This window comes from Bidens hawaiensis, unplaced genomic scaffold, assembly GCF_021521415.1.
Source record: "Bidens hawaiensis isolate Kalapana, Puna unplaced genomic scaffold, B.hawaiensis_p1.1 tig00013980_1, whole genome shotgun sequence".
Lineage (NCBI taxonomy): Eukaryota > Viridiplantae > Streptophyta > Magnoliopsida > Asterales > Asteraceae > Bidens > Bidens hawaiensis.
The window spans coordinates 504,887-532,036 of NW_027492196.1; the positions used below are offsets into that span (position 1 = coordinate 504,887).

General features: G+C 33.0%; 2 protein-coding genes across 2 annotated transcripts; both read right to left on the bottom strand.

Annotated features, from left to right (window-relative positions):
• Window positions 1-2,544: 2,544 nt before the first annotated feature.
• LOC143545532 (uncharacterized) lies at window positions 2,545-6,482 on the bottom strand. The gene is made up of 2 exons (XM_077037411.1): window positions 5,384-6,482; window positions 2,545-5,288 (listed from the first exon to the last, which is right to left on the bottom strand). The coding sequence occupies exons 1-2, from the start codon at window positions 6,480-6,482 to the stop codon at window positions 2,545-2,547; spliced, it is 3,843 nt and encodes a 1,280-aa protein (XP_076893526.1).
• A 10,694-nt stretch (window positions 6,483-17,176) lies between these two features.
• On the bottom strand, window positions 17,177-26,364 carry LOC143545533 (uncharacterized). The gene is made up of 4 exons (XM_077037412.1): window positions 26,166-26,364; window positions 24,829-25,079; window positions 20,554-20,812; window positions 17,177-17,697 (listed from the first exon to the last, which is right to left on the bottom strand). Exons 1-4 carry the CDS (start codon window positions 26,362-26,364, stop codon window positions 17,432-17,434), a joined length of 975 nt encoding a protein of 324 aa, XP_076893527.1. The 3' UTR covers window positions 17,177-17,431.
• Window positions 26,365-27,150: the final 786 nt, after the last annotated feature.

The following is a 27,150-nucleotide window of genomic DNA, read 5'->3' on the forward strand; positions in this document are numbered from 1 at the left end:
AGGATCTGTCCATCCTAGTTTAGGACTATTGGGTTCTGAAATCATAACTAATTTTTTTATATATAATAAATTTTTTTTTGTAAATATATTATAATATATAAATTTTAAACATTTTTAATTAATCATATCTATATATTTTTTGTATATTTCATGTTAAGATAAAAGTTATTGAAAATTAGTTTTGTATAATGTAGAGGTGATATAACAGTATATGGTGGGGATATTATTTTTCAGATCCTTACTCTTTTAAAAGGAGCGTTCTTATTCAAGTATCCACTGACCCACTCTAGAAAATAAATTAGTGAACGCCCATGATACTCGTATAACTTATGATACAAAATAATAACCTATTTAAAAGGATATTTATTCGTTTGGTTCGGTTGTTATGATACTGAAACTAAAACAAAAAAAACCATAAATAAAAATACTTGAAACACTGGTTTAAAACCGGGAGTTGTGACAGTTACGTTCGTTAAAATGACATTTATTCAGTTGATAAAACATGGGCGTTGTGATGGGGAGTCGACGCGAGTTTAGTCGGTTTCGGTTATAATTGTTATTAAAGCAATGAACACGTGCGAACTCAAAGAACAAACATTAAGTATATCAAAATGAGCAACAAAGTAAAACATAATCTAAATAGTAAGTCATATCGAAACGTGTCTCGGCCTTGTGTACCTGTTTATTATTTGTGCCAGTTCCGGTATAGGAGGATTTATGACTATTGTGGTGGAAGGGGTGGAGCCAAGGTGGATATCACCTGTTGGGGAAAATGAAACTAAACAGTCATATTGAATGATAAATACTTATCCGAAGTTGAAAAAAACGATAAATTTATACTGAAAAAACAGAGCTGAAACAAATAGAGACGGTTTTATTTTATGTTTTTGTAAGAACCAAACTAACGGTTCGGTTTTGTTTTTCCTATCTTTTTAAGTACTCTATAAGAATTTAATAAAATACATTTATTGTTGATTTTTGCCAAATTTTTTTGTTCCAAAAAATTTTAAATCATAATGGCACAAGAGACCGCAACCGAAAAAACCGAAAGCTAACGGTTTTTAAAAATCCAAAAACTGAATTTATGTTTTTCGGTTTCGCATCATGCATACCCCTAGTTTGAAGTTTGGAAATAGATAGTTTGGTTTGTTTGGTATTTGGTAGGTTACTTACGGGTTAGATGCTGCACTTTTATTGATGTTACCGCGATAACAACAGGTGGTTCTTGGTTTGTTATTTTTGACTGATCAAAATCATTTGCTATTTCGGGCCACAATGTCGCGATGATTGAGTTGTCACTGGTAATAAGTAAATAGTTGTTAGCTCTAATGGAGTATTTATAGTTGTGTTACCAAGGTTATTTACCTGTCATTTTTTATGGTGAGCAAAGTTTTGAGATCGCCTTGTTTGTCTCGTGTGTTTGTTACGTGCATAAGACATCCTATATAATCTGTCATTCGCCAGCTGTGTTAGTTTATTGTTGCCGTTTAGTATAAGTGTGTTGTGTGTGAATGTTATGTTTGGTACCTGTTAGTAGATCGTGGTTGTTTGTGCGGGTATGAAGCATGTGGTGAGGTAGGAAGTTAAAGTGGTAGCGCGGAATGTCTTCTTTCTCTATCAGAACTGCTGATGTGTATCGCGCCAGTCTGATTGAGGCTTCATGGTTGACTGTCCTCATTGTGTATCGTTTTCCTGTGCAGATGTAGTTTTGTATGCGATAGCATTGATCGATGTGAAGTGAGTTGATCAGGGATTCCATGTTTTTAGCAGCTACTACTGCTTCAATGGCGTCACCCAGAAACCAATTTTAAACATAGGAAGTTGTTAGCAAATGATTTTTGATCTTACGGAATCCAGTGCTAATATGATCAAGTAGTGGTGAAACGGAATTACTTCGTATAGAATTTATCTTACATTCATATCTGTTAGCAGGAAACATGTTTCTGGGCGCTTGAATGGCTGCCATTTTTTGATGATTCTTATCTCAAGTGGTGCGCCGTTGCTGCCGTCATAGATGTCACGTATTTTCTGGAACCTCATCTTTTCGTGGAGTCTTTGTCAATCCTATGCTACATATGAACAACAAATGTCAGAAAATACACAAAGTGGTTTTAGTAAATGCATGGTAATTATGAATGTTTTGTTGTCTTATCTAATACACACACACACACACACATATATATATATATATTATGTAAACATATGATAAAAAAATTAATAATATATATTATATATTAAAATTTATTGTTATAAGTATATATGTATATAATCATAAAAGTATATAATATAACAGTTAAATAATTAATAAATCACAAACAACCCGATCCTAAGCTCGAGGTTGACTATAGGAGTTTGCTATTACCTAGGTTTTATCGATTTCATCAAGAAAGTCAGAGTATACAATGTTTTTCGTTTCGTTATTGTTATTGATTTCTTGGGGTTCGATTAGTATTTTTAGCGCGTCGGGGGATGTTGCTCTTGAGAGTGCGACGTATAATTGGCCATGGCTAAAAACCGGTTGCGGTAGGTAGATACCGATTCTGTTCAACGATTGATGTTCAACGATTGACCTTGGCTTTTATTAATAGTTATTGCATAACATAGCTTGATTGGAAACTGTTTTCTTTTGAAGATGAAAGGTTTTTCTTTGTCATTGTGGGAAATGCATATTCTAGGTATATAGAGTTTGTGGCCTACTGCTGTGCCCGTTATTACTCGAGCTTCGATCAGTCTAGGTAGGAGCTGTGTTATTAGAAGTCTGGTTCCATTGCATAATCCTTTTTTTTGGTTGATGTTTCTTAGCAGAATTATGGGAACATTAACTTTAAGTTTCAATTCATGTGGTGGGAAGCCGGAAATGTTAAGTGTATTAAGATACTCAGATGGGTATAGTGTTTCGAGATCTGAATGGTTTTTGGTGTGTGGAACTGCCAGATCAGTGCTGCGATACGTGGTTGGTGTGCCTGGCAACATATTAAGAATGACATCATTGATTAAATCGGCTGTTCTATTTTTCGGGCAAACTATTGCTTTCTGTGCGAGTTCTGAAGGGGTTGGTGATTGAAGGGTATCGTTATCGTATATGAACTGCACAAGTTTCAGTATGGAATCTTTGTCATGCGGAATGATGTATCTTTTTGGTATGTGAACAACTTTTGAATCATTATTCATTTGATCGTCAGGAAAGCCGCATAAGCCGTTGCCTATGTCCAACAACCAATTAGAGAAATCGGTGATTTCGGCTTCTTCTTCGGGGCTCATATTTTGACGGAGAACACGCATGTTTTGCGTAAGCCTAAATATCTTGAATCTGGACCATAAGTATGACCGAGCTAACGAAGACGATATAATTTCTGACTTTGAAGCATTTTTTCTAATAGGAAGTGTTTGTCTGAAATCGCCGCCTAAAAGAATTGATTTTCCACCGAATGGATCGTTGTTGTTATCAAGTATATCTTTAAGTGACCTATCTAACGCTTCGAAGCACTTTCTATTGCTCATAGGTGCTTCGTCCCATATAATGAGTGCAGCCTCCACTAAAAGCTTAGACAGTTGAGTGTTTTTGCTGATATTGCAATTCGAGTTATCTGTTAGGTCGATCGGTATTTTGAATCGCGAATGTGCTGTCCGACCTGATGGGAGGAGTAGTGAGGCAATACCAGATGCTGCAACTGTTAGCACAACTTTTCCTTGGGATCGTAGATAACTGGTTATTGTAGTCCACAAAAATGTCTTTCCGGTACCTCCATGTCCATAGACAAAAGCAAGCACTTGATTGTTTGCCTCTAAAGACGTCGTTACATGGTCGTAGACTTCTTGTTGTTGTGGGTGCAAACTTTGTATGTAAAGATTGTGCTGTTGTGCGAGTTCTTCTCGATCATAATTCTTTTCCTCCATAAGTAGCCTGTTTTGTAGGCTACGAATTAAATTTGAATTAGGCATTGGAAGACCATATTTCTTAAGAGATGAATCAGTTGCATAAGAATTTAGCAGAAATTCCTGCTCATACAAGACGAATTGGTGCAATGTTTCATCTGGAACACAGTCGTGTGCTTCAACAGCAAAGATTTCGGTATTTCTTGTGAAGTCTTCAGCCATTGACCTCCACTGATTCTCCCACAGTCTAACCGGATTCGACACCTCACAATGAAGTAATATGTGGGCGAAAAGTTTGCGTAACTCTTTAGCTGTTGCCCAGGACTTAGCTTCAGCAAAAGCTAGCGACCATTCATTGTCGTCCATAAGCAAGCCCAAATTTTCACATGCCGCACGATAAGTGTCGTATACGGTCCCATTGACGGTTCGAACATCGGCAAAGGATGTACATCCGACTTGGTGACTCAACAACATGCGAAGGTAAAAACTTTCACCACAAGAAGGATGTATGTATACAAGTCTACCGAGGGTTGTAACTGATTCGTGTAAGCGCTGAATCCAACATTTCCCATTTTCGTACCATCTATATTCAGATAGGTAGTCGATGTACCTCAGATGACGACCGCTAGCATCATGTTCATTATTCGCAAACCATTCGGTTAGTGTAGTGCACCTTGCTGGTGGGTAGTTGACAATGTTTTCTAGCTGTTGTTGGTCTCTGAAACTAATAGTTTGCATGTTTTCAAGGTGCACGGCTAAAGTTTGAACCGCAGGGTATCTATGGTGTATAGGAAAATTTAGTATTCTCCAAGCAGCTTCATGAGGGCATATGTATCTCCCATCAACAAAATTATCTATTTCGTTGACGGTAGGTAACGTGGAGCTCTGCGTGGATTGAACAGATGGATCACTTTGACTTACTTTAAAACGAACACGATCGGTACCTTTAGATATATATTTGAATAAGTATTTAATCAACATGTTCCCCCCACAATATTCTACATTAATATGCGCATTAAAATGCATGCAAAGTTTTTTGTTGTAAGGGACAACATATGCGTTATCAAGATCTACACCATTTTTCTTTACACAAAACCCATTGGCAGGCCTCTTATAGTGTACATAACCGTTTTTGTCGAACGTGGTCCGGGGCTGATAACGCTTTGGGAAGCTTTTAGAACATGTGCCCTCCTTCATACACACTGCATTAGGTTTTGCTAACCCACAAGGCCCATGCATCATTGATTCAGTAACTATTTTGTACAACTCAGGTTCAGTGTTAGGATCTGGTACAACTGCAGAAATGTGACGATCAAGATCCTCGGGTATAATAATCTTGTGCGCTGCGGAAACCCAAATAAGTATGTGGCAGTGTGGCAACCCTCGTTTTTGAAACTCTATCGTGTATAGATCTAGATGAGAACACAGATCTAAGTGTGAGTATGCGTCTTAGTATACATGTAGTACTGTATGACATAAGACGGTATAATAAATAACAAAATCTTACCAGCAATTACAGGCCCGAAAGGTTGTTTATGTTTGAGATACTTACGAAACGCCTCAACCTTTAGCTGGAAGATCCTGCTAATAATGTCAGGTCGGTCCTGAGCCTTCAGACAAGGAAACTGACTCATAAAGCGAACAATTTCTGGCCACTTGACGTTGCACGTAAAGGTTATGAAGTACTGAGGATTTCCGTACACACGACATATCGCCAACGCGTCGTGATAGTGTTTGTACATGTATCTTGGACCTCCGGTAAAAGACGATGGCAAAATAACACGTCTACCAACACTATGCCCTTCAGTGTCTCCTTTAGACATAGCATCATATATTCCTTGCAAAAACTCGCTTCTAAACAAATTCTGATTTGAACGGATGTAGTCAAGCCGGCTTTGCTCAATACAAATATAAGCATCTACTAAACACTGCTGAAAAAGACGGCCGCCTCTCAATATTACTGAATAATGGGAATGCCTGTCGTGTATCATAAAGCTATAATACTTGTTGATTGTCAGATTCTTATTTGTATTATTACCATCAGATCTAAGACGCATGTTAGGAGACCAGCCACGCTGACCATAAATAAACAAAAGCGGATATTGTAACGGCATGTACAAACTGTTTAGCTTATTTATACGCTGTGGATGGTCGTCTTTTTGGTGTACAACTATATCAAAATTATTAGCACCCGATACGGTTTTATGTACAATCGCCCCTATAGTTTTAGGTGCAGGGATATCGTATGACATTTCCCTAACAGAATTGTACAGACATACATGAAATTCGGGAACATTGTTCGAGGAACATAGATCCCGAGCAGTACGAAACAACTTCACTAACTCATTATGATCATCCAAAATACAAACTATAGATTGTACTATGTCCTCCTTGAGGTCACCGTCCTCTCCTTGATTAAATTGCGTAAGCCTATTGCGTATCTCATTGGCCGTATCGTAAACATACATCTGTAAAAACCTTGGGGGCTGACCACTAACCGGACACATACTACCAAGCCAATGAGAAATTTGACCCTGAACCTTAAACACATACGGGGCCGAACCATTATTAACTGAATGGTCAACTTTCGCACCAAATGAAGTCATCGCGAACATCGAATTTTATGCACGAATGCCGTTAAGATAATCTTGTCGCTCAATAAGGTTTTTCATTCGCATCGGCGGATCAGGATGAAGTGGCAAACGAACACGACCACCTTTACAGCACTGGTTATATCTAGCCCTTCTACTAAGCGGGACCGAAGTTAGTCGTTCAGCGTTCCAGAATAGAGCACCACAAAACTCGCACGACAAAGTACAGTCTCCCAGATCGTTAAAGCACGAACTGGCTGAAGTCGAGCCAGACAAAGAAATGCAAGGGTTAGGCTGGTCCCACGGATTGTTACGCGCATAAGTAAACAAAAACGTACTAAGGCTGGCTGCACCCAAACCCAAAACACAAGTTATATGACCACTGATTGTGTCATTAACGGGTGTCGGATCAGACACGTTAGTCGAATGCACATCAGAAACTAATGCCGAGTGCCGTCTTTTTGGAGACAATAGAGGTTGGTTAATATTGCTAGATGAAGACGACATTAATAACTTAAAAGTTCGCTCAATAATATTACGCTAAGACGGATTTATAAAAGCTTTCGATAAATTACTATTGTTTAAGCACTACATTTAATTAACATAATATCTATAAAAGTAAAAACTTTCAGTAGTCTAAATTAATTATATCACAACCACAAACATACCTTTACATGTAGGGAGTGAAAACTACAGCAAATCCAAACTGAAATTAAAGCCTACAAAAAAGCAAAAGTGAATTAAAAGAATGAAAGTTAACTCACAAGTTGAACAACCCATTAAACTAACAATCATGCTACTGGTAAACATACAACATAATTCACCACACTTTTACCACAACTTTGAGCAGACTAAGACAGGAATTTATAGGATAATTTTTAAGCAAAAATACAGCATCAATTCACGCCATAATATAGCACCAATATACAACACAATTTCAGCACTAAATAACAGCACATTTCTGAACTACATACAGCATTTCACATAAGCAAATTCCAGCATATTTCATGACCTGTTAACAGCTTACTATAGTAAATTACCATACCACATTAACAGTAATGATCAACAAATTTCAGCACTTAATACAACAGGTAACATCACCATTTTTTACATACGTTCGTTAACATTCATAAACGTAAAGAACGAACATGAGTACAAATATATTCAGTTTCTTAATTAGCGAATACAAACATGGAAGCCAAGTTTCTTAGATATTTAACTCGTCAATTTTATCAGTTTAAACTTTGTTTACATCGGACCTCCTACTCCATCAAAATTGTTCATTTAGACATTTTAACAAACACTCGGCGTGCATTGATTCGTTTGTCATATTCTACACTCAGTTAAACATAAAGAAGAAACATAGGTACAAACATATTCACTTTCTTAATGAGCGAATACAAACACGGAAACCATGTTCGTTTAAGTGTTCGTGCTCGATTGATTTTTCGGTTAAGGTCAAATGAATTAACAGGACATAAAGATACTTGCATTAAAATGCATTACTTCAAATTAGTTGTTTTCTTTATTTGTCATGAGCTTTGGTCTTTTATATGTTTGTATCATAGCCCATTTTTGAGCAAAGTATGTTTTGTTTTTTGAGTTTGTTGTTCATATTCGGTCAATGAAAAAGACTTTTGTTTTGTATCTTCATGTAATGCATATAATCCCAAGTACAGATAAGCCTTAATAATTGAAACCCCCCAAAAAAGAACTCAGAAATAAAATCATAAAAGAAAATCGCAGTGAACCAAAAGAAACCCTAACCTGACACCATAAACCAACAATCAAAACTTGAAGGATCAACAGGAGTAAGCAAAATGTAGTGGAAAAGAGAGAAAAAATTTATGTTATAAACCCAAAGAACCAGGTGTCATGGACACATGCAAGAAAACCTGGACAACATCTGTCCCACACAAAAAAAGAACAAAAATTATTACTAATTAATTGCTTAATAGTTACAAAAAAACGTAAGTGAGATTCGAACCCTCGCATGTACCAACACAAGATGCCATCGGGAAATGACAAAGACCATCTAAACTTCAGCACAAGTACTGAATATATCCAAAAAACAAATATTATATCCTATAACAAAAGCAGACAAACAGCTTTGTGGCACCAAAATTGGATATTTATCTAATTAGATAATTAGATAATAGATAATACTAGGTCAAAGGTTTACTTTTTTTTTAAGTGACAGATGTGACAAAGCTAAATAAACAAAAATAACGGTTTACTTTAACTATTATTACGTATAGTTTTAAACTTAAATAATAATTACCTTGGTTCATTTTTGTAGCATAATAGTTGTTATATTACAAATATTACAACAAAATGAACTAGAGAAATTATTAACGCAATAATAATTACGCTAGTTTTAACATAATTATTCACATGTTTTTTGTGTTTCTCATGTTTAAAATTATAGTTTTGAAGGATTAAGATCATGTGAGAACTGCTTGAGGAATTGAGAATTAATGTGATTACTCAGTCTCTTTATGTAAAACTTTTTTTGTTTTTTTTCCAAACCACCTCTCCCCATTAAGTTTTTTTTTCTTAAATTGTACATATATGCATAAGAGGATGATCGGTTATGATTCCGAACATGTTTTATTAATATATGTATATACATACGTGTTTCAAATGAGAAAATAAGTATCGTTACATATATGTTTAATAATGTACATATATGTTCAAAATAACAAATTATGTAACTGTAAAGGTAAATGATCATTGTCGTACAACTTATGTAACCACATCGGGAAAGAATAATATACATATATGTACAAATTAAGAGCATTCCCGATTCAATCTCTATCACCATCTCTATAATTATACTAAAAACATCATCTTTTCTCTCTTATTTTTAATTAAATAATATTTTTTTATACTTTTATCATTATCTTTTATCTCTCATTCACTCACAACCACTTTCAAAAACATTAAAAAATTATAGAGGTGAATAGTGTGCTTTTTCCATATTTAACAATGAACAGTAACATTTTCTTTCTTCTCATCTCACAACCACTTTTAATCATCTCTAAAAAATGGATACTCCCGTTACAAAATATGGAGAATGAGTTGGGAATGCTCTAAGAGCATTCTCAACCCATCCTCTAAAACTGTGTGAGGGGGGTTGCAAATTATAAGTTGGGGTTTGAGTGATTGTGACTTATGAGTGTAAATTATAGGGTAAAGAGAGAAAAATAATGATTTTTTATAAATTTAGGGAAACTTTGTTTGCTCTTATTTATTGTTTAATATTTGTTGATTTTGTTGCGAGTAGATGAGAGAGAAAACTGTAATGATAAATGTATAAAAAAAATATTATTTAATTAAACAGGAGAAATAAATGTAGTGATTTTTAGTGTAATTATAGAGATGGGGATAGAAAACGAGATATGAATGCTCTAACACATTATATAATTGGAAAAACAAATGAGGAATTTTATTAACAAGAAATAAGTGGTACGTACATATTAGTTCCTATTGTTATCAAATTTCATTCATCCTCAAATCCATATAATTAATTTGAAAGTGAACGGCTTTTAGAGTTGTCTCCTACTTCTCTAGTTTTTGTTTAGAAAAAAACAAAGAAGAAAACAAGAATTAAAAGAAATTTATCATTAAAAAAGCAGAAGAAAACAAAAAGAATATATAAACGAAAGCGTTAAAAATAACTACCGGGGTACAAAATGCCCTTTGTTAACTAAATGCTGCTCCAACCATAGCAATAAAAACCAAATTACTTTTTTATATCGCACATTTGCCCAGCTAATATCTTACTTTTTTCATGCAATATTTTGCACATCTTTTATATTAAAGGTCAATCAAATGAATGCCAACTGTGATGTGAATGAAAACAAAACTGTTTTTGTTTTTTTTCTTTTGAACGACCAAAAAGAATTTATTAACCCTCAAATGATATAGCAAGTTATCAACAAAATTGTTTTGTTTAAATAAAGTACATATAGCTCCTTTGTAAAAATGTCTTAAATTCGTCAAAATTTTAAAAAGTTAATTAGCTTTTTTTTAAATGGGTCCAAAAAAACAAATGGTTTGAAATAGCTCCTTTGTAAAAATTCCTGAAATTCGGAAAAAACTGAAGAAGTTAACTTTATTTTTAACGGGGTCCAAAAAACAAATAGTTTGAAAGGAATAATTTCTGAGTTGAGATTATTATTGGCAAACTTGTAAAAAAATGGGAATTAATTAAATCCAATTTTTCAATTAAAAATTGTAACGTGTGAACATAAATCAATGACTTAATGGTTTAGTGGTATAATGTCAAAGCTTTTAAAATGAAAGTGGTGTGTTCAAATCATTATAATTGAAAGGTTTGAAGGATTTTATGTAGAAAATTTTGTTAAAAAAATGTGTGAACAGAAAGTCCTTAAAATAAGTTGTAATGTAGAAAGTCAAAAAGAAATAATATTTGGCATAAAACATGTTGCAAAGTAACATATGAAGCATTGACCGTGGTTCTCTTACTTGGCTCACGCAACATATGATGTCCGTATGCGGCGATGCTTTTGACTAGATTATGTGTTTGTTTGGTCATATAATTAATGAATCTGGAACATGTTTTATGCAGCTCATTTTCATGTATCTTAGTATTATGTTAAATTGGAGCATTTAATGCTAAATTACAAAGTTAAATAGATGGCATTTAAGAGTTGGTTCAGCAAATCATATTCAACAATCATTATATAAGAAGAAAGCCATTCTAACATTTTTGCTCCTCAACTTATATTTCATCATAATAAATAATAAATGACGAAATATCGGCAAATCTTTATGTTCGAGTTATAAATTCGATCAAGAGTTCCTTTGATTGATTGTTTGTCGCTAGCTAGCACCGAAATCAAAAATCTTAAAAGGATGACTATTGGATCGTCATCTTCTTCATCAATGTTGCGAAAGAAGGAAGAAGAACATGATGCCCTTGCTTCTCTTCCTCCCAAGAAGCGAAGAAACCCTAAACACTCACGTGAGTTTTAATTTGTCGAATTTTTAAAACTTCTATTTCAATTAATTTATGAAATCCGAATTCGAATACATTGTTCAATTGATTAAAAAAATCCAAAAATTAGTTCTAAATTGAAATCGAAATCAAAATTCAAATTTAAATCGAATTTTCAATTTATCAAATCTGGTTGTAATATTGAAAACTCCTGTTCTTGTACATATTTTTCTTAAGAGGCATATAAAACCCAAGAATTGAATATATAAAACAAAATTAAATAAGTTAATGTAAAAAAACATGTCTTTTTCAACAAGAGTAATTTCATAGAAACCATTAATTTATTGAACTTTTTAGTGTATAAATAAATAATTAATTAATTTTTATTTGGATTGTTCCTGGACAGGTCCAGATGGAGACATGATAATAGCACTATCTCCTACCACCTTAATGGCAAAAAATAGGTTTATTTGTGAGATATGTTTTAAAGGGTTCCCAAGGGAGCAAAACTTGCAACTTCACAAAAGGGGTCATAATCTGCCGTTTAATCTTAAGCAAAGTACTCCAAAGATTGATGTAAAAAGAAAGGTGTATATATGCCCCGATCCGTCATGCATTCACCACAGTCCTTCTCATGCTCTCGGCGACCTTACCGGTATCAAGAAACACTATTCACGAAAGCATTGTGTAAAGAGATTCAAGTGCGCAAAGTGCCCAAAGATGTATGCTGTTGAAGCTGACTTAAAGGCTCACACAAAAACGTGTGGTAAAAAAGAGTATCATTGCCATTGCGGCACTGTCTTCTCAAGGTATATAACTTGTTATTCATCCTACTTAGAATTTTGCATACTTAAAAATAAAATAATTAATTAATGCAGTAAAATTAAACATACTTTACTTTGATTTGTCATTTAATGTAAGATGCATGCATTCATTATATATTTGACTACAATTACTTCAAAATATAGTATATTTTTTAAAAGCAAAATATAGTATATTAAACAATAAAAAATATAGCTATTTTAAATACAATTACTTAATAAAAATATAAGTATATTACACGGTAAAAAGTATAGATGCTTAAACTATTTTAAAACAATTACTAAAAGTTATAAGCTTATTGAATGGTAATTAAAAAATATGTGTTAAAGTATTTTAAATACGATTACTTCCAATTATAAGTGCATTAGTTGGTAAAAATGTAAATGCTCTATTTAAAATATGTGTAGATAAAAATATAATTATCGTAAATGCGAAAGCAATATAAATGTTTAAACTTTTTTAATAACAATTACTTAAAAGTATATAAGTATATTAAATGGTAAAAGTATAAAGGTACGTTAAAACTATTTTAAATACAATTCCATACAAATATAGGCAGATACATTAAATATTAATAAAGTAATAAATTGCATACGACGTAGTTATAAATGATTTCTTTGGTTTTATTTCTCTAAAACAAACTTTGAGCAATAATTTGTTCAGTTAACAATCAAATGGCAGTTTTAGTCTTACTTCAGACATGGAGTAAGTAAAAGGTGGAATAACAAAAAAAAATAGTTGGTATAAAAAAACAAATTTTGTTTAAGAAAATGACTTTTTTTGTTTCTATACTATGATTTCTTTGGTTTTATTTGATTAAAAACTATTCAATCATCTCTCAAGTGGTCAACATTGTTTCTAGGATTTTTTTTAATATAAATTATTACAATACAAGGTATCAACGAACAACCACTTGGTTAAGAAACTTGTTAATTACAACTTCTAAAAATAGTTTCTAAGGCTGGCCGAATTAATTTTGCCAAAGCGGTCCAATAGTTTTTATATTAATTATTATACGAAAGATTGTATCATATATATCTACTTTTGATCATCATAATATATGTTATTGTTATTCATAGGGAGGTGATTTAATTGTAGATACACACCCAAAAATTTTTGTGATTAATTTCTAGCTTAATATTTTTCTTACAATACATGAAAAAAATATATTAATAATAAAGAGAAAAATTGTAATTTGCACGATTCGTGCTTAAAAAAAATACTTTTATATATACGATGACACCCCCCCTGGCACGATTGCGGTATTAAAATAATTTTAATACTTTTATATTAAAATAAGTTTTATTTAAATAAAAATACGACAAAATATAACTAATTTGACACACAATTCAGTTCTTTTAAATATTTATACAAAGGTAATGTTTAATTTTTTGTAAAAGTTGAGGCTTTTGAAAAGAATTTAAAAAGTAGTGAAAATAAACTTTTTTTTTCTCAACACAATAAAAGGAATTACAAAACCGGAAGTTTCAAATAATAAACTAACTAATTTAGTTAAAACTTTATCTTCATTTTTAAGTATATTCTTTTTCGTTGGTCTTTGTCCTCTTATCACATACCAATTCAAAATTACTCCAACAGATTTCCTCCATCTAGGATTCTAGGGGTTTGTCGTTCTGTTTGGATTGGCTTTAGGCTAAAACCAAATGAAAAACATAAAGTTAGGTTTTTGGATTTTTGAAAACCGTTTGTTTTTGGTTTTGTCATCTGAGTTTAAAAATCTTTTAGCGAAAAATATTAGCTGTAATTAATGAATTTGGGCCTCAATCATTTTGTTAATTAGTAAATAATTGATTATTATACATTTTAGCTAAAATATTTAAGTTACATATTTAATAAATTCTTATAAATTAGTTAAATAAAAAATAAAATATTAAAGTTTATAATTTTGGTTCGGTTATTTTCGGTTTTATTACATGCAAAACCATAACCGGATTGTAAGTTTGATTTTTTATAGAACACATAAAATGAAATCGTATGTTTTTGTTTCTATTAAGTTTTCTGGTTTCATATCGGTTTTTTTTAGACAAATAATAATCCGAAAGCATGCATTGGGGATCGATGCACTAACAACTTACAAATACTTTTTAAAAACTTCACTATCTTTCGGTATAATTTTTTCATTTCCCGTCCATAGTGTGATGGTGTCATTTCTTACTTGACTAACTTCCCTTAACTTTTTATTTAAACAATTTAATTCACTTCTATAATGATAAATTGAATTTATATGATGATTATATAGAATGCATTTCACTAATATAATAGTAATAACAAATTAGTAAAACATAAAACCACTGTATTAAAACTAGACTCAATTGTATGTTGGCTAGTGTTAGTATCTCTCATCGTATTTTTCCAGTTCGAATTTGGTGGATTGTATGATGCTGTAGCTCACTTCCTTGCATAAAATAACCGAACACTCTGTCCAATATTCAAATGTTATATCTAGAGGTATATAAAATGGTACATTTGTTGCGAGATATTAGTCAAGTAATCAACAATATTCAATATCTTAAGGAGCTTTTATTATTCTGTACATGTAATCTATACATACGCGTTATTTTGCAGGCATGACAGCTTCATCACGCACAGGGCGTTCTGTGAGGCACCGGCTGGTGGTGGTCTATTACTCGGGGGTCCAACAGCCGGAGCCGGCTCATCCACAAACACTCAAATGAGCTTAAGTTTGACTGATAACAATACCGGTACCAATGCTCCCGCTATCCTAAACCTTACTCACACCAACACCAACACCAACACCAGCCGAGCAATCAGCATGTCCCAGTCAAGCCAAAACAACACCATGGGATTCAACTGTTACAGGCCCTCTATGCCATCTTTTGATACAAACTTTTTCAACATGAATAACTTTAGGAATACCGGAATCAATGGTGAGGGGTCAACTTTGTTCTCACATACTGATAGTGCAGCAGCTGCAGCGTTGCCACAGCTTTCTGCAGCAGCATTGCTTCGGAAGGCGTCCTTACTTGGTTCAAACTGGTCAAACTACAACAGTGCTAACTACAACTTTGTAAGAGGTTATGATCCAACTTGTTTCGCTAACAAGGGATATGCGAACAATATCCCGAACTATGTTAGCAGCAGTGCTGGTCATGCTGGACCCTCTATGGTGAATCTGAACGCGGGTGCGGCTTATGAACAACAGGATTGCCATTATAGTGGTGCGACAGTTACAATAGACTTTCTCGGAGTTGGAGAGGGGATAAGCGTAAGCAGGGACGAACCGGAAAGCATTTAGAGAGCATCATACCAATAAAATATATATGTAGTGTTGCTTTTAGTTTGGGAAGAAGTGTTGTTCTACAATGACTTTATATATGTAGGATTTCTTTAATTTGGTGTAGTTTTTGGATTTCTTGTTTCATAAAGTCTGAATTTAAAGAAGCAATGACTTCTCTTTTATGTTTTATTCTCCTAGCCTGCTCCTAGTTTTTCTATTTTCATTTTACTTTGTTTTGCAGCAATATTATTATTTTATGATTAAATAAATGGTTTCACAATCTTGTTTTTATGCATGCAGTTCTTCTTTAAAACAGATAATTTGAAATTAGCTATTTGTGTAATCCATGATACACTTTTGAATACAATCTTAATATAAGAAAATGGTTTTTAAAGCAACTATGTTTGAGCATAAATGAACACTAAAAAGGTTCATTATCCTACACATTAAAAACATATATACTGAAGACACATATTGGGAGAAACATTTGTTCCTTGTAATCTTAGAGAAGTCTCTAACTAGTTCCACCACTATCTTCTCTTTTCTTTTCAAAAAAATCAAGAACATTGGGTTGTTATATCATAGGAGACATACAAATTCTTCAAGGGGAGACGTGAAGTCTGTTTTAAGAGACCTGTGTTGAATACGAATCCCCATTCACAGCCTTCAACATATTTGCTCGTTTTGCAATCAAGTATGAAGTCGAAGAAATTGTTGAACTTTTGCCAAGACAACGTTTCGAATAATCTCGATTATAAAAACTTTTTAAGTTTTATATTATTTATTGTTCGTTTTGGATATGGTTTTGCATCAGTCTATTTTCCACGACTAACAGGTAAATAGTTGTTAGTGATTTTTTATTATTTATTTTAACAAAATCGGAACCAACTTTATTAGCACACCCGGAAAGAGACACTACATAACAAGCGTCTTTCACTGATGGACATATATCCCTTGGTAATCCGCAAGGTGGTTCCCGTCGATGATACTTCGCCGGAGAAAAGGCTACGGGTACTACATTTATCAACTAATTTTACTAAGGGGAGAATGCTAACTAACTGTTCACCGATGTATTTTGCTAATGGTATGTACCCCTGATGTACTTACAATCTGTCTTATGAGACAAGGGTGAGCCAAGAAAGAAACTCACATGTAGTAGAATCAAAAAATTGTAAATGCCTTTTAGGAAGCATGTAAAAGCTATCTTTTGGAAAAGTGGATGACTCATGTGCCAAAGCTTGAGCTATTATAAAAGAGTTTGGAACGAGCCGAGCCCAAGCTTGAAATTAATTGATGCAGAGCTCAACTAGGCTCGAGTTCAGCCCGTGAGTTGCGTTTTCGAGCTCGGCTCGTTTATTATTTATTAATAACTTTATATACGGCTTTTTTAATTATTTTTATATATTTTGAGAAATACCTTAAACAAGCCTTAGCTCGAGCTCAGCAGTGCGGTGTGAAATTAATAGATAAAAATCCAAAGGAAATAAAACTTAAAAAATACACAAGGCTCGAGCTCGATAACAAAATGAGCTTTATTTGAGGCTCAGACTCACCTCGACCCCGAAAAAGCTCAGCTCGTTTCGAGTTTTTAATCGATCAGAGCTCGAGTAGCTCGCGAGCATCTCGACTCGTTTGCACCCAAGGCCTTTGCAAGTCAAAACAAGCCTAGTCGAGCTTGGGCTTGGCTCGTTTACATCCTTGGCGGGATGTTAAGGAAAAACCAACAAACATACCCAGTAACACTCAATCAACTCCTATTCCACTAGCTCCAAAAACAAAATCCTTTGTGAAGGAAAAAGATGTGTACTAACTACTAGCTTTCTGTAAATATCAAAATTCTAAGAAAAACAACTGAAGAGGTGACACTATGGGTTTTCTAGCTGCTATAACTGACTAACTGTATACTATAACTGAACAAACTCAACTTGTGGTTGATGGGTCATCATTTCCTGTAGCTGTACAAGAACCTTTCATTGCTTCCGCTGCCATTAAAACGGCGGCAGCCTTTTGAACCGCCTCGTCCGCACTCATCATCAGTTTCCGAGCTCTCTCTCTCATCAGCTTAGCCTTAACACGAGCATGCTTTAAAGTAGTTAAAGCTTCCCGCGCCCTTAAGTCATCAAGATCCAACCCACCTGCTGCTAGTTTATTTAGAGCAACACTCTTTCTACCCTTCTTTTGCTTCCCTGAAATGGATAGAAACACAACCCGAATTAATTGGATATAAACCCTAAACAGAGATGGTGAGCCTAAACCCTAATGACTGCTAACTAGGGTCGACTCAACCATTTTGGTGGCCCAGAATAAATAAAAAAAATCTGGGACCCGTTTCCAAATTCCATTGTTGGAAAACCCTCATGTAGGCTTCCGATTTTCGGTGTCTTTAAGTTTACCAACTTTGTTAATGGTTCCATAAATCTCACTTATTCAGATAAGCTTATCCGAATTAAATCGAATAAACCGAATAATAACTCGTTTAATATCATAACCCAACCGAATAAACCGGCTGAATTCAGTTTGGTTAAATTCATTTCCAAATTTTCAGATTGGTTCGGTTTTCCAAAAAATTGGATGTAAAACCACTAAAACCGCGTAGTTTTATTAAAATCAATTAAAAACAATTATTTGGGTATTTTATTTAATATCTATAATTCTCCATCAATATTGCTACCCTCTATTCAATGTTTCCAAAACGTTTTATGTAAAGCCACTAACTAAAACTACGTCGTCTTGATTAAAACCAAGTATGATTATTTGGGTAGCAAGCGCTCTATAATTCTCCATCAACTTATTCCAAAACAGAATGTTGATAATTTTTAAAAGATCTATAAAAAAATATGTAATCAAAAAAGATCAACAAAATACATACCGGCATGTTCTCTGCGATTTTAAGTACAATAAACATGCAAATCAGATTTTTCGTTATGGCCCAAGTGTTACAGAATTCTTCCCAGAAAAGGTTTATTTAATTCACGAACAAATCAATAAGCTTTTTACTTTATTAGGTAGGTTAATTAATTAAATAAATTGAATTACCTTGAAATTTATATTGAGAAAAAAAAACGACTGTCAGAATCGAACCTCCGCAAAATAAACCAAAAAATTAGCAGACACATGCTTCGACCACCCAGGCAACATACGGTATTTGTCAATCAATTATATATCTAATAACCTATTTACATACACACACTAGTTTAAAAACCCGTGTATTACAAAGGAAAGTTTCCTTAGCTTTGCAAGTTGTAAATTTATTACGAAGGGGTGAAAGGTGAAAAAAGTTGGTTGGGATCATAGAAATGTGACTGGCGGTGGATAGTTACTTATTAGGTATAGATAGGGTGGGGTTATACTAAAAAAACACATTATTTCTAAAAGATGCAGTAAGCGCCACGTGTCTTAAGTGGTAAGGGTAAATGCGTAAAAACACCTTGGGCGAAAATAAAACACTATTTGTAATAACTGAAACACCTTTTGAAATAAATTAACACATCTGAGCACAAATAAAACATCATGTTGTAATAGTTTTAAAACCATTTGAAATAAATTGAAACATTTTGGCAGAAACAAAACACCTTAACAAAAATAAAACTCCATGTTAAAAATTTAAACATTTAAAAAATCACACCCACTTCAACACTCTTAAATAAAAAATAATAATTATATATAACAATATTATAGTCAAAATAAAGATAAAAAGATGCTCGATTTTATGGTGCAACTTTTTAATATTAATGTATAAGCACCAACAGATTGTTGATAACTAAAAAAGATTGGTACAAAAAAATATACCAGCATGTTCTCCATGATTTTAAGTTTTTAAGATATAATTAGATACGAAAGCCTATGCAGATTAGAGTTTGGGTTTTGGCCTAAGAGTAAAGAGAACTCCCATAAAAGTTTTTCTTTACTTAACCTTCAAATCAATAAACTTGTTGATATATTAGGTAGTTTATATAATTAAAAAATGTTAAATTCCCACGAACTCGATATTAAGAAAAATGACAGCTGTGAGATTTGAACCTCCGCGAAAAATACCAAAACATTAACAGACACATACTTCAACCACTCAGCCAACGTGTAGTATTTATCTGTAAATCAATTATAATTATAATAACCTATTGATGCAATTCAGAAAGGGGTGGCGGCGCAGCTTGTTGCCCGCCTACCTGCTATATTGATGTAATATCTATGTTTCATCAGTAGAAATAAATAAAATATAAGATTTATAAACTAAAAAAAAAAAAAAAAAAAAAAATAACCTATTTATGTGTGTGTGTACAGGGAGAAAATAATGAGAGAACTCATTATTTGTGAGAGAACTAACGAGAACTTCATTTATCTATATTAAAACACCATGTGTGATAAAATTAAAACATCTTGGCAAAAAATAAATAACAATGTGATAATAAATTAAAACACCAAAATCACCATGCATAAAATTAAAACAGCATGCTATAATTTAAAATAACCAGTCAAAAACAGAACACGATGTGAACAAAAATTAAAACACCAGGTTGAAAATTAAAGCAACATATGTAAAATTAAGACACCGTTTAAAAAATCGCACCAATCATTTTTTTTATATATATAACAATATTATACTCAAATTAAAGATTAAAAAAATGCTTAAATATATGGTACTATTTAAAATAATAACAATAATAACAATAATAATAATAATAATAATGCTGCATAAAAAAGCTATTTACATTTTCTTAAAATGGTGGAACTCCAAAAGGTTAACAAATGGTGACTAGTACCTTTTTACCCCTTATCAAAATTGACATGAAATTGATATGAAATTGGAGTTCCACCATTTTAAGAAAATGTAGATAGATTCTATCTACACTTTTTAGGTATAATTTTCTTTTTTCCCAAACCGTTACAACTTACATACATATATACAGATAGATATTCTAAGAAAGACTAGATGGGTCGAAAATGACACAGCCCAAATCGACCCGTTCAAGACTAAACGAGTCAAATATAACAATTATATATATAACAATGCAAATGAGGTAAGAGTGAAACTGTTAGCTTACCAGAAGAGTGATGACCTCCCGAATTGTCTACAGACACATCCTTTTGACTAGAAAGTGAAATTTTCTTTTGTGGCCTGTGTCTAGAACCCTTGTTAAGCAATTCCAGCCAGCGTGGCTTCAAACAGAAAGCAAACATAGGCGGTTTATCTTCTGCTGTTGACACCTTCTCCCGGGACCCACTGAGTGGACTCATTGTCGATTGGAGATTTTGCTTTTCCCATTCTCGGCAACGTTTCTGATATATTTCCCACAATGGAGGCTGATTGATAGAAGCAAATTTCATTAGATTAGAATTGTTTCCAAACAAAGTAGAATATATTATCAACCAAATCAAAACAAAACACTGGCTCGAAAGATATTTTCTGTTTTTGAAAATATAAAATATACCATTATGAATAACAGATATCATATAGTGTGGCTAAGTATAACAAAGCAAAAAACTACTATATTTACTAATATACTACAGATAACTTACAGCAAAGATGTATCACTCAAAATCTGAAGTGCAAACTTAATTGAACACATTAAAGAAAAAGATAAAAGATTAGCACATGTTACGAATGAAGATCTAACATGTAAATGCAGTTATGCAACTATTCATATCTAATGAAATGGTTTCACAAAGATTATTCTTAGCATAATATCAGAGAAATTGCAAGGCGGCTCAATATGACTTGATAATAAGTTACTAAAACAAGTTTTGCAATCACAGTTTCGAAGAAACAAGATAGAGCTCTTTTCTTTGAAAATAAAGGACAACTTATTTCCATATTGGCATATTGTGTTCAAATTATGATCCAAAAATATAGCATTAACAAACAGACCGAGCTAAATTCCGTCTAAGACTATATACCGCTGGGGACCTACAGCAAAGAAGTACCGCGAGCATAAGCACCAAACTTTCAATAATATTACTTATAAATCAAGTAAACTATTTTTTATTTCACATGATAAAGGAATACAAAAAAAGCTAAACGGGCGGGGAGGGCTATTTGGGCCTGATGCACTTATCCTTACCTGCCTTTATGAAAAAGGTTTTTTCCACGACTCGAACCCGTGACCTCTAGGTCACATGGCATCAACCTTACTGTTGCTCCAAGGCTCTCCCCAGACACGGATTTAAAAAGAAAATTAAATAAATTGACAAACTTAGCGTCCTGTTCAAATTATTTCTATTTTCTCTCTTTTGAATTATGTTGAGTTTGCTTTCACGAAATAAGAATGCAAGAGATTTGTTAAAGAGTTTTCTTCCATAATTGCAAACGATGGTCAAATACCCAATCAAGGATCCTAGAATAATCTGTTGCATAATTAGTTCATCACAAAAAAATTTAAGCACGTTCCTTTTTGAGAGGCTTTGCATAATTATGCAAACCCATTTCATGATCGATGGAATTAATTAGGTAAGATCAGAATTCACGAGGTGGGTGGTGTTCGAAATGAATTTGTGATGTCCGCGTATGTACATATAAGTATGTATTTCTTTATATAGATGAGTTTTGATGCATATTTCTTTATATTTATAGTTGTGTACTATATATATAGCTGAACAAATTCTTATTATGCAAGTACTAATGCAATATAGAAGTAAAATAACTAATTTAGAGGTGTATAATACTATAAATGGTTAAATATTGCATGTGAACTAAGACGCGAGCACTAGTTCGCATATGAACGAGCAACTATCACACATTACCAGAGTTTTAATTACGTAAGAAAAAATTGTGAAAAATCAACAAAAGTATATCAAATGGGGTGTCAACCTTACAATGAAAAAGAAACGCTTGTTTTTATGGTTCATTTAGTTTGACTTAATTACTATGTATTCTTTGTTGTTTTAATATTACCTTCAATGAAAAAATGAGTTTGCGTACGTATTTTATTTATAGTAGTGAATTACTTTAGCAATTTGCATATAGTTGAACTGATTCTTATTATGTGATTAATATAGAGGTGAAATAACTATTTTAAAGGTGTATAGTTGGTTAAATACCAACAAATTAACACTAGTTCACGTGTGAACTAGCACCCATTAAACATAACCAGATATTTAGTTACCTAAAAAATAATGTTAAAAAATCAAACAAAAGTATATCAAGTAGGGTGTCTACTTAAGAAAGCTCGGTGTTTTATTGAATAGATATGTATTGTTAAGGTATTTAAATTTTGAAAAGAAAAGAAAATATTTCGCTAACCTTTTACGCAAATATGTGTGTGTTAACATCTCTCACAGGATTTCATTGGTATTCGGTGTTGAGTTCACACACTTAATACATTATCACCGAATAGCTAATTAGTTATTGGCAATTTGGCATTACAGTCTGAATTAGGCTTCTAGGGTACGAGCAAAACATTTTATTTCCCCTCCTTGAAGCTATATACCAAATGGCTAATGCTTTTTGGATATTGCTTTAGACCTCTTTTACTTTTATGAATTTCATGTGTATCTTTGTTAATATAATGGTTGAATTTTCATTACACTGTTCACTTACTTTGACTCATTATTTCTTGATTCAACTTTTGTCTTTGTGGAGATCAACCCAAAGGAACTACACACTTTGTATTGTAGTTTGTCATTGAGGTTGACCGCTTTTGTTTGACAAGAAATCAAACATTGTAAATTTGTATTTTGGTCATTGTAGTTTGTAACATTTTTGTTTGTTAGGTGTTTTTTTTCTTTTGTGGTGGAGTAGTGTGGGATGGTGAGTTGTGTTCATCGGTTCCTAGCTCCTCGTTTTGTTAAAGATTTCACACAAAGCGCATCATAACCTCACTTTGTTAGTTAGCAATCATATGTTATATTTTGGTTCATACTTTTCTTAGCTTGAATGTGTAGTCTTTTGGTTATACTCTTACTAATCACCTACTTCGTTAGTACGCATATAGAGTCATGAAGCAATCGGTATATGACACAAAGTTCATATGTCAAGTGGAGAAAGCGGAACACGACGCATATAGGCGAGGCAACTAATACAAAGAAAGAAGATAATTGATCTACACTAAGACTCCTTCGCTATCATAACAATTGGTAAGTCATTATTTTATTACTTCATTAGAAGAACTATATTTGGTTCATTACTTGTTGGTTGTTTACTTCATTAATTAGCGTACATTTTTCTAATACTTTATGTCTACTTCTTATTACGTACTATACGTTGTTTAAAAAGTGTGAGGTGCTCCGAGCCGAAGGCACACGCACCACATACTTTTGGGATTCTTGTTTTGAAGAAACACTTAATTGTTTATAGATCATATTTCATAAAGAAACACACTGATATACACAAAAACTACAACACTAACATATATATTATGACATACGACAAGTCAACAAGCAGTATAAAACCTAGAAAACAAGTCAATACAATCCCAACACATAGAGGGTATACGATATAAACAGGTCTATTTGTAAAGTTCATATCCTATATAAATAATACTTGAGATACTCTATGCCATATGGTAACACTCTCCGTTAGTGTGTATGATATATATATATATAGGGTTTGGATCAAATACAAATAAAATTAACATACTAAACATACAGATAACTAGAGTAATTATTATTACACTGTAACTTTTGAACTAGAGTAATTATTATTACACTATTTTATTTTTTATTGCATAATCTAGTTTAAAAGTGTAATTACTCTAGTTATTTGTATGTTTAGTATGTTAATTTTATTTGTACCGGATCTCACCCCTATATATATATATATATATATATATATATAAACAGCAAGAGAGAGGGCAAGGAGAGGATATGCATATAAGAGAGAACTAAAGCAGGAAAAGGGAGCAACTGGCTAAGGAATATAGCAATCTTAGTTACAAAGCTTTAAAACAAAATCTCCTAACTTAAAACATAAAAAGAGCACCTGATAAGAGCTTGAATCAACTAATATCATATAACGCAGGCAATAAATCCCATTTACAAATCACAAAGATGATCCTAGGAATCAATCACGTTTAGAGACAATATTAAAAGCGAAACAAGAAACACAAGTAATATGTCATGTGTGAATTATTTATTGAGGAGATACTCGATTCATAGATCATTCCCAGAGACAAACACGATGTTCCTGATAAATCATAGCCCTGTTCCAACAAAATTTTAGTCACAGAGAATAAGCATATGCGATATTCTTATCCACTTTAACTGTAATCAGTGCATGAATACTTCTAAATCCAAATCATGTAAAAGCAAGATTGATAAAATAACAATAATAAGAATAATAATAAGGCATCAAGGTGAAAAGGTGTATATCGAGTGTGGCATACCTGGAGTTGCCTGATTAACGGGATGCCCTTTCGTTGCCTCTTTTCCCACCAATAATCATAGACCGATTTTGCATCTTGCACAGGACTTACACTTGCAATCAGCTCCTCAATCTCCTCAGAGGTAAACTGGTCCCGCTTTTGAGCATAAGAATGCTTCTCAAACAGATCCATAACCTTCTCAAACACTTCATCTGATATTGAATCCTCTCTACCAACCCACTGCTCATCCTCACTATCCCTTTGTTGCACCACTTTTGATTGATCATGTTATAGAACTCTTTTTAAGAATTAAAATGCAAACTAAAACTAATTGATTTCTTCTTAAGAATTGATTTATAACCGTTGATATTAGCTACACAATATTATAACTACTTTTTTCACTTTAAAATTTGATCAGCATTCATACACGTTTGACGTGCTCAGATCTCAAACCGTCATCATAGCAAATGATCGAGTTACAATAAAACAAAGGCTCAGATCTCTGTTACGGTTGCAACATACGTTGCCATTCCAAATAACGGAGCTTCATCATAGCGAAACGCGCAGGCCAATTATAACCACTAAAGTATGCTCGAATTTGTCATAAGGAGTCGCACCGAACCGAAATCATATGTGCTCAAATTTGTTTAAAACCATCATCATAGCACAAATGAGTTAAAATAAATCATACAAAGGTAAAAAAAACGAATCCGATCACAACCTTGAAACCCATGAACACTCAAAAACAACCGGCACTAACATGATAACAGTCTCATCATTTCAACCCGTAATCAGTTCATCACATCAAAGTTGTATAAACATAATCATCATAACCTTGAACCCCACGCGTTGCAAATATACAGTTGCCATAGACAACCCAAAATTCGCCGACAACATAGCAACCACAAAGCCAAACTAAACACCACCAACAATGAACAACAGTGGATGGACTCTTAAGACATGTGACTGCAATAATGCCGTCATAGCCCAACGAATCTTTATCTTGGATTTATCATTATTTAAACAAACAAAATTGTAACCATACATTTGGTTTCTTCTTTAATCCAACGTAACTGAGGTTAAATTGTTTTAACAAATCTGATAAACCCAAAATCAATGGCCAGACAACCGAAATTAGGGGTGGAAGTGAGGAGCAGTGACACACACCGATTAAAGCTAGATTTTTGTTTATGCGGCATTTCAATGAACAGTTATTTATAGTGTGTTACCAAAACTGAAAAATATAATATACATATACAATTAGCCATGTACAGCCGCCGTAAAACACCACAGGTCCACCACCACCGCCTAGGGTTTCCAAAGAGAATCCAAAAACAGTAGATAGGACGGTCGCGTACAGCCGTCGGAAAACACCACCGGACCACCACTGCCACCTAAGGTTTCGAAATAAAACCCGACACAGTAGGTTAGCCGGAATACACCACCGGCAAACCACCGCGACCTAGGATATCTAAATAGAACCCGGCAGCTGTAGGGTGGCCGCATAAACCCGCCAGAATAAACCACTGGATCACCACCGCCACTTGGGGTTACCATATAGAACCGGGCAGCAATCGATTAGCCGTAGGTTAGCCGGAAAACACAACCGGACCACCACCTCCACCTAGAGTTTCTAGATTGAACCTGGTATTTTATTAAGAAGAGAGAGAGACACCATCAAGGATGAAGGAAGGACACATACTACAGCCTGCACCACGTGTGAAGATATAATCAAACAGCAAATGTACAACGTTTATAGCAAAAAGTACATCTTTTGATGCAATAATTTCAATGAACAGTATTTTAATGTGTGTTAGCAAAGTTGCAAAATATAATATATAATAATAACGATTTTTTTTTAAAACTATGAATTTTATTATGATTCTAAAAATATACATTTAATTTGATTTTATTTGAATATAATAAAGTTGTCCAAATGCTACAACTACAACTTTAAATTAAATTTTAAAAAAGATTAATTTTTGTAAGATGACATACAACATGAATGGTTTGTTGTAAAAAAAATTTGCATGAATATTTATAATTAATATTATGCATACTTTTATCCAATAATTTAAAACTTCAAACATTTGTTGACATTATATAATAAAATGTATGATATAAACAGGATATTTATTTTAAATATAAATAAAAGAATATTGACAATTTTATGTCTTTTTTTATAGTTATATAAATATTAAATTATATTTTGGTTTAATGTTAATAATTAAAAATGATCAAATTGACATAATTAATATTATAACAAATATATGAAAAAGTAGTAACTGATTATTTGAAGACTTTAATCAAACAATCAATGAAATAAACTATGAGGGTCATGTT